This window comes from Populus euphratica, unplaced genomic scaffold, assembly GCF_000495115.2.
Source record: "Populus euphratica unplaced genomic scaffold, PopEup_1.0 scaffold384.1, whole genome shotgun sequence".
Classification (NCBI taxonomy): Eukaryota; Viridiplantae; Streptophyta; class Magnoliopsida; order Malpighiales; family Salicaceae; genus Populus; species Populus euphratica.
In genome coordinates, this window is record NW_011500212.1 from 1,986 (window position 1) to 11,096 (window position 9,111).

The window sequence follows — 9,111 nt, forward strand, 5'->3', positions numbered from 1 at the left end:
GAACTCATATAATAAGCTAACCTCATATTTTGGCAAAACAAAATAAAAATAAAATACTAAATATATTAGTATATTAAAACAATTTTAAAAATAAAATAAAAAAACATTTAAAATTATTAAAATATTATTTGCACGAGTCTTAACTTTCAAACTATGAGTCTTAAGTTTCAAAGGTTTTCTAATTATTTAAAAAAAATTAAATTTAGGTTGATTTTTTATTAGATCCTCTAAATTTTTTTAAAAAATTTGTAAGTATGAATATAGTCATTCTACCCCTCTCTTCACTTCTTAGAAATTTCTCAAAATATGAATGTCAACATAGCTTCCTCTCATCTTTTTTTTTTTTTAATAAAATATTAATAAGTTATTTTCCATCTTATTTTTCATGATATAACCAAAAATTAAAATATATTTTTTAATTTATTTTTTATTATACTATCAAATATAAAAAATAATTTATTTTTTAAAAACTTAATTTTTTAAAATGTTATTTTTCAGTAAACACATAACATCTAAGTTTAGAAAGAAATCAAAGATGTGGAAACTTCTACTCTTTTAATTGTCTTAAAAAAGGAAAATGAAATGAGTAAACAGAATCATAGTTTAGTCCTTCTTCTTTAATTAATGTGGTCATTAATTTTTGTAATTTAATTTTTAGTGCCGTGCGAGAAATGCTACCATCCTACAATGACAGTATCTCAATGCCAGAGATTAATCATTATTCGTTAATTTTTAAGATGTATAATAGAAAGGTAACGATTTTTCGGTTCCTCAGCTTTAAATGACAAGAGAGGTTTATTACAGCGTATAGTATTGCAGTAATAATTATTTTTTAAAATAATTTTTATTTAAAAATATATTTAAATAATATATATTTTTTAAAAACAATTAATTTTTACATCAACACGTTAAATTAATACAAAGTTATTAAAAAACTTAATTTAAAATAAAAAAAATTATTTTTTTACAAAAAAACATAGCTAAGCAGGGTATACAGCTATTACAAAATTACCAACTATGCAATAAAAAGATTGACATCTTCTTAAATTCTTATGATTTATTCGTTGAATAAAAACTTAATGATTAAATTTCAAACATAACCAGTCATGGTTTTAAGGGAATATGAGAAAATTCAAATTCATAAAACTTGAAAATTGATTATTAATTATTTCTTTCATTTATTAGTTAAACTAATTTGGGAAAAACCCTCTAATTGCATCCCATGTTCTCAGAAATTCATCAAATACGCCCTTGTGTTTTCGATTAGATCAATTCAACAAGTTTGATTTAAATTTCGGTAAATTGAGTGTAATTTTTCAAAATCAATGATTTTTATGTACAATTTAAATAAAAGAAATAATATTTTCATAAATTATAGTACCTATGTGAAGTATCAATATTAACAAAATAAATTGAGTGTAATTTTTCAAAATCAATGATTTTTATGTTCAATTTAAATAAAAGAAATAATATTTTCATGAATTACAGTACCTATGTCAAGTATTAATATTAACAAGATATTTAAAAAAACACAAATAAAAGTAAAAATCAATATCAATGTTATATGTGGATCAATTAAAAATTGGGTTTATTTCCGGATCCTAGAGAGGAGAAAATTATGATGGTGGTCATGCTTAGTTGGTGATAACTATAACTATGGTAATATTTTAAATTATGATAATTATTGTTTTTTAAATTATTTTTTGCTTGAAAATATATTTAAATAATATATTTTTTATTTTTAAAATTTATTTTTAATATAATAGATCAAAATGATTCAAAATCATAAAAAAAAATAATTTAAAGAAAAAAAATTAAAAAACACTTCCTAAACACCAAAAAACAAATACTCTAATATAACCAGGATGATAAGTCACTATTATTATTTATTTTTTTATTATAATTCTACATGTGGGTCTCACAATATAAGAAAATATTATTTTTTATTCGAGTAGCCTAAAAAATTATTGATTTTGATAAATTGTGATTGAAATGAAATTGAAAACACAAGCATTGAATTGAACTAATAGAACACATGGGGACTTATTTGATGAATTTATAAAAATAGAGGGTGCAACTAAAGTGGATTTTGCCAACTAAGTTGCAGCTGCATTAATCATTGAATGGAAGATCAATCGTAAAAGTAAGCCAGCCAAATCTATCTAATCTCATTAATTAAGCTCATTTTTAATCTCCTATCGGTGAGTGGGATTTGTCTTGATTCAATTGTGGAATAGCCAGCTCATTCCAACGAAGTCCCACCCCACATTTTATCTCATAAAAGCCATGCCAATCCTCTCTGCCCGCACACCACCACCAAAGCCTCCACAATGGCTACCACTCCCCTGTCTTTCTTTCTCCTTTCACTCCTCCTCTCCCTCTCCCTCAATGCCCAAGCTCAAACCCCGACAGCACCCGCCCCGATGCCCTCCGGTCCGGTTAACTTCACCGCAGTTCTTGTAAAGGGTGGACAGTTCGCCACACTCATTCGCCTTCTGAACAAGACTCAAACTTTCAACCAAATTGAGAATCAGCTTAACAGCTCTTCTGAGGGCATGACTATCTTTGCCCCAATCAGCTGGTGGAAGGAATGTAGCATTGGGATTGGTTGTTGGGCTCGGTTTGATTTGCATGGGAATTCTTTCTTGATCAAATGTTAATTTGAAGGTGTTTTCACATTTTTTTTCCCACTTTTTCTTTGTAATTTTCACTTTAAAAGAAGGAGCTAATTGGAGTCTTCCTTGTACGTTTACATTCTTGTCAATGTCTTGTATTTCTCCATTGATTTACTTCTTTTGTTTTCAATTTGATTAATTTTTGTTTTTGTTTTTTAACGGTGAATATTTGGGTTAATTTATGCATATTTTAATTAATTCTCTAAAATCTTCAAATTAATAATTATATAAATTTCTAATAACATTAAGATTTGTGATATTCAAATTAGAGTGAAACAGATGACATTAATTGCTTATCTAAATATTATACATTATATATATGGAGCTGATTCACATGCATGTGTAACATGAATACAATAAAATTGATAAGAAGAGATGCAGATTATAAAAGTATGAACTCAGAATAAAAACATGGCCAGCTCATTTTATTTAACTCGTGCGTTCTAACCTGACTAGCAAATCTTTACCATTTTCTTATCCATTTTTAAGAAGAATAACTTCAAGATGCGTGTTAAAAGTGAGCCATGTCGAGCTATCATTCCTAAATCTTTAGGTCAACTTCAGCTCTTCAATGTCCTGCTGGTGGTTCACATATGATAGTCACGCATACGGAAATGAAATTCTTCACTAGCCAATTGTTAGTATAGAAAGGATACCTGCATAGAAAAAGTGGCGTGCATAGGAAAAATATGTATGAAAATGTAATGATGTGAGTCCATGGGAACCAAAACAATACATAGAAAAACACGTCGAGTACAGTTTTGGGTGAAACTTTCGCTGAAAATTCTCATGATTTAGGCCTAGCCCAGATAGTTAGAGAATATGTTTTTGGTGGAGAGTTGCTGAAGACTTGGGGGAACCGAAGTTCATGTGGGAGGGAGATTAATTGTTGAACATTAAACCTTGTCACCTAGATACACATAGTACCGAGTAGAACAATTAGTCTACGGATAGCATCAACTACTTTGTTTAAGTTGCTTGATTGGTGCCTTAGAAAAAAAAAATATTTCTTATGGAAACAACACTCACTTTTCATGCAAATAACTTAGTTTATGTTGCTTATTTATATATTTTCAATGCTTCGTGATTTATGATTAGAACAAAATTTTCTTATAAGTTTAGATAATGTTGTCAATGCTTGAGATTTTAAACAATAACATAATACTCCATATCATAAGTAAAGTAGTTTTTATTTGATCTAGAAAATTTTTCATTAAAAAATCAATTGGTTGCTCATTCTAGCTAAGAACTTTTCCAATATTTACCCAATATGTATTATAGTTTACCTCAAATGATTTCTTAAAATTTAAAAGTGTCTGTAGAGAACCTTCAATCATCTTTTGTTTCACTAATTAAAAAGTGGATTCAACTTCATTTGTCTACTAGAAAATGCTCCATTTAGACACCTCATAATAAATTCAATAAAAGAACTAAAAGTTTAAGAGAACTAAAAGTTTCAAATGAATTACTTATAAAAAGATACAAGTCCGTGAAAACTTTAAGCATCATGAATATTTATTAGGGTTGGTCACTTCACAATTATAGATACATTAGATTGAACATGAATGCCATTAATAGACATAATAAAAACCAGAAAAGAGATAATACTAGTGAAATTCACATACATATACTTATTTTTTAAAGTTTTAAAAACAATCCATAGATGTTTCGAATGAGATTTCAAAGTAGGATTATAAATCAGAATATCATCTAAATAAATCATAATAAATTTTTCCATGAATAGTCTCTATACTTGGTGCATGAAATTCTTGAAAATACGCATTAGATAAAAGAAATGACATCATTATCCACTTGCATAATCTATGTTTTGTTTTAAATTTTGTTTTATATTTATCCCATATTTTGATTATAATTTGATGGTAACCACTAATGAGATCAATCTTGCAGAACACTTTTGAATTTGCAAATTAATCAACATATCATCTAATCATGGTATTAGAAACTTATATGATGCAATTAATAGTTTGTCTATCCATCACACACTATAAACCATTCTTTTTTAGGAACTATAAGAGTTAAAACTACATAATGGTTCATACTTTCTTAAATGTACTCCTCATCTAACTATTCCACAATACACCTTTGTAATTTTTTAGCTTTTTTTAAGTTAAGTTTGTGAGTTGATCTATTTAGGAGACCGGTATCCAAAATCAAATCAATATGGTGCTTGATATCTAGCATAGGAGGAAAACCCTAGAGTAAATCGTTTGGCATCAAATTTGCAAGTTCTATTAATATAGTTTGTACTTCCTCGAAACTAGGGTGTACATTAATCATTCACCCTTTATCTCCTTTATAAATATGATAAGGTTAATAAACTCTTTTTTTTTTAGTTTTCATCTTCACCTTCTCTTTTATAGGTGCCAACACTATATATTTTTTTTTATGCTTTGAGTGTGTGTGTATTTTCTACCATCATATACCACACTTCTATCAAACTATAATGACATCTTCAATAATATATTGCACGTATCCATAGACACCACATCATACTAAGCACTATAAAAATATTTTTATCTTATAAAAAAACAAAAAATTATTTGTTAACAATTACCTCAATGTCACTATTAAGCCACATTAGTTTATAAGGCTTAGGATGATTCTTAATCATCATTAGAAATTTCTTCATTATCTTTGTAGATACTACATTTTCATAGCTACCATGTTTAAAATTAGACTGCAAACTTTTTATTTAGTAGTGCACATAGAATGAAAAAAATACTAATGTACCATCAATCTTTTTTCTAAATCACCTTTGGACATCAATAAAATCTTTCTAATAATAAATATAATATCATTATCTCTGTGCAAAATATTTTCATCACTACCTGAATTATCATCATGTATAGGATTAGTCACACTCATTGTTTTCTTTATTAATAGGTTCTTTTTTTTTTATGACTTTCTACTTTGATGCATTTGCTAACTCAGTGCTTTAGTTCACCATATTTAAAGCAATAAATTTCAAATATAGAACCTTGAACCATCTTTTATTGATTTTGTTGGGTTAACCTAGGTTTTATAGTTATAGCTCTCTAAAAATTATTATGCCTTCTTTATTGTTTTAATTAGCCTAAAAACTTCTTCTAACAACTTGTTGCTTCTATACTAACAAAGCCTTCCAATATCTCTTATCAACTATTTATAGAGATTAAGAGATACAATACATCTTAAATGGACTACTATAAACTACTCAAATATTTCATCACTAAATATTCTTTCATTTATACTAAATCATTATAAACTACTAACCAGTAGAAATCAATAGTGTAATTATTAACAAAATTATCCTTTTATTTTAATATGTGAAGCCTTAAGTATAGGGTTTGGAAATAGCCAAAAATAAAAGAAGTGTTTTCTCATTTTCTTTTTCATCTTTTTTACTCATTAATTTCATTCTTTTCTTGAACTTTCCTTGCATCTTCTTTAACTATTCCTAGTAGGTAAATGTTTGATCTTTTAGTCTGATTGTGATTAATTTAACTAGTATATACTCAAAAATCCTCTTTGTATTAAAAAAATTCTCTCAGCTTTATTGAATCAACCTATGAACTTCTTTACTTGTAAAGTTCCATAAAAATTAGAGATTTTGATACAAAAATCAAAATCCTTACATCTGATCTCTTCCTGATTATGAGATTGTCTTCTCTGATCAAGTTTTTGGATTTCAATAATGGCTAAAAACCCATGGTCACTATCCAGGTTTTGTTATTATACCTCTTTCTTTTCTAACTTATGAATTAATTATGCAATTTACATTTGTATGTTTTTTATGATAAGATCCTGAATGTTTCACTCTAGAATGAAAACCTTCTCATCTCTTCTTTGGTTAGGCCTTGTTTCAGAACATTTTCCTATCATGATGGTTAATATTTTCCTCCCATAATTGTTAACAACACACAATAAATAATAAATTATTCATAAAATCAGAGCACACAATAAGCAATATAAATTTAAGATTATTGGACTCTTATATTAATTGATATAGATAGATAAAAAATAAATTTAATAAGTGAAAATAACTACAAATTCAAATTCTAAATTCATAATTTATTTATTTAAAAATAAAGCTTATAAAATTTATCTCTTTAGAGATTAATTTAGGACACCTTTAAATAAGTAAAAAAAAACCTATATTTATTGAAAAACATCTAAAAATTTGAAAGCATTAAGAAAATTACAGCAGAATCCAAAAAAATTAATAAAATAACAAAATTGAGCTAAATAACAACTTATAAGTCCAATCTCGAGAGATTCAATTTATTTATTTTCTATTGGAATGCGAGATTTAATCAATGTTATCCATGTTTTTTCAGTTGTTAAAGTGATTACGTGCTACTGTTTGATATTAATGCCTTGTTTTTGTTGACTTTGCTTAACAGGATGATTGATTTTTGAGCCTGGAAGGGATGTAGCATAGTAGTCTTTGAGAATTGGTGGTATTGGCTCGGCTGGGTTGGCGTGGATTGATAGCCACGGCGTGGTGGTTCGGAGCGGGTTCTTGCTAATAATTATCTGATTGGCTTGGCCAATTATTTGACAATATCGTTTCTGATTTCGATGCTTCCTTCTCAATGGTTTTTTTCAAAAAAATTAAAAAATTAAAAAATTTAGTCATATTGCAAATAAAAAGTTTCTTGAAAATGGTTACAAAATGAATAATATGGGCTCGATCCATATTGGGCCCAATTTTACATTGAACATGGGCCCGGCCCGATTGTTTCTCTTGCCCTTCTTCAGTTCCCTTCCGTTTAATTATTATATTCCCTCTTGTCTTAATCTCTCAATAGTTTGCTGCTGTTGCCTCACTCGAAAAACTTCCAAGCTCTCTAACAATTGTAAGAAACCCTCGCCCTCCCTTTCTTTCTCCTATTTGATGTGCTTGAGTTTATGTCAAAACAGGAAATCTTTCTTGGGTTTCTGATTTTATGATCTGGGCTCTAGTTATTTTCTTGATTTTCTTTTTAAGCAATTTAAAATATTGAACCTTTTGTTTCTAATATGCCGCTGCTATGTATGTAGTTTTTGCAGGAAGGATGTCAAGCTCAAACATTATCATGTTTGAAGATATTTTTGTTGTTGACAAGCTAGATCCTGACGGAAAAAAATTTGACAAAGGTATCTATGTCTTTAATTCTCCCTTAATTCTCTTTCTATAGCTTCTTGTTCAATGCTTATGTATTGGCTAGAAGAATCAACCAAGGCTAAGATTTTTCAACTTGAGTTCATTTCCCTTTTCGATTTCTGAAAAATCTTCACCTTGCCCCAAAATTGTGATTTTTCTTGTACTGGATTGCATATTTACTTTATTATATCCACGCTCTTGTCAAGTGTAGTGTGAAACACTTTGTTTGAATGATTCTGATGAATGATCCTATTATTGTAATAGATCCATTGTCCTTGGGTTCTTAAAGTAGAATGTTCCAACTTCTGTATTTATTTTTAGGCTTTCCTCGTCAAAACCAAAGAATTCAAGTGGGGATATCATGTCTGTTTTAAGTGGCAATCCCCAATTATGAGATAATCATATCTATGCTTCATCCAGTTCTCGTGTTAGAAAGACTTCCTTGTGACAACGGTATGCTTTTGCTTAGAAAATTCTGTGCTGTATTGTGCGTAACTATTTGGTTGGGAACTTGATGTGGTTGATCTGAGTTTACTACAAAATACTGCCTGGTAGTGTGGTCTGAGGATCTGGGACGTTGGAACGTTTTCTCTTAACTTTTATTATGCAATGAATTATGTTTTGAGTGACATGTTTTCATTTTAAGGAGATACTCCTACACACTGCAATCCTGTTATCGAACTGATACAAATGTGGCCATGATCTAGCTACTATTCCATCTTTGACTCTTGTGAATGAATCTTGTTGATAGCATGTTTGGAAAATACGTTTTGACTTCTTTTGAGCTCAACGTAGGCGCAGATTTGTAACTTCTTTTATTTGGATTTAGTGACCCGCATTGAAGCACATAGTCAGAACTGTGATATGTTCATGCACCTTGATGTGAACACTGATGTATACCCCATGTTCGTGAATGACAAATTCACAATGGCTTTGGCCCATACGCTGAATCTGGATGGGACACCTGACACAGGCTATTATACTCAGGTAATCTTGTTTTGTCATTAAAATTTTCCATTGTCTTATTTTATTGTATTAGTCATTTCCTAGTTCATGAATTTATAAATGCCTTGTGTCAGGGAGGGAGAAAAACACTTGCTGACAAATATGAATATGTCATGCATGGGAAGCTATATCAGATTCAAGAGGAAGGATCAAGGAGGGCAACTCGAACGTATGCATCCATGTTCAGAATTTGCATTTCTGCAAATATGTTCATTATATTATATTTATATAATTTTTCTTGATATTCTATTTATGATGACAATCTTTATTCATTTACTTGTTTAT

At 28.8% G+C, this 9,111-nt stretch overlaps 2 protein-coding genes across 3 annotated transcripts in view; both read left to right on the forward strand.

The window, feature by feature from the left end:
• LOC105112140 (fasciclin-like arabinogalactan protein 13) overlaps window positions 1-2,660 on the forward strand; it is a 4,485-nt gene extending 1,825 nt beyond the window's left edge. The window contains exon 2 of the mRNA XM_011007736.1: window positions 2,238-2,660. Within this exon, the coding sequence (XP_011006038.1) occupies window positions 2,238-2,660 (423 nt within the window). The remainder of the gene's footprint in view (window positions 1-2,237) is intronic.
• A 4,723-nt stretch (window positions 2,661-7,383) lies between these two features.
• Window positions 7,384-9,105, forward strand: LOC105112130 (DNA-directed RNA polymerases II, IV and V subunit 8B-like). 2 transcript variants are annotated; one of them, XM_011007716.1, is made up of 4 exons: window positions 7,384-7,534; window positions 7,719-7,814; window positions 8,651-8,808; window positions 8,901-9,105. In XM_011007716.1, exons 1-4 carry the CDS (start codon window positions 7,399-7,401, stop codon window positions 9,066-9,068), a joined length of 558 nt encoding a protein of 185 aa, XP_011006018.1. In that variant the 5' UTR covers window positions 7,384-7,398; the 3' UTR covers window positions 9,069-9,105. The 2 variants fall into 2 exon arrangements, with proteins under 2 accessions (XP_011006018.1, XP_011006019.1); XM_011007717.1 differs by having other exon boundaries at window positions 7,483-7,534; window positions 7,728-7,814.
• The last annotated feature ends 6 nt before the right edge of the window (window positions 9,106-9,111 follow it).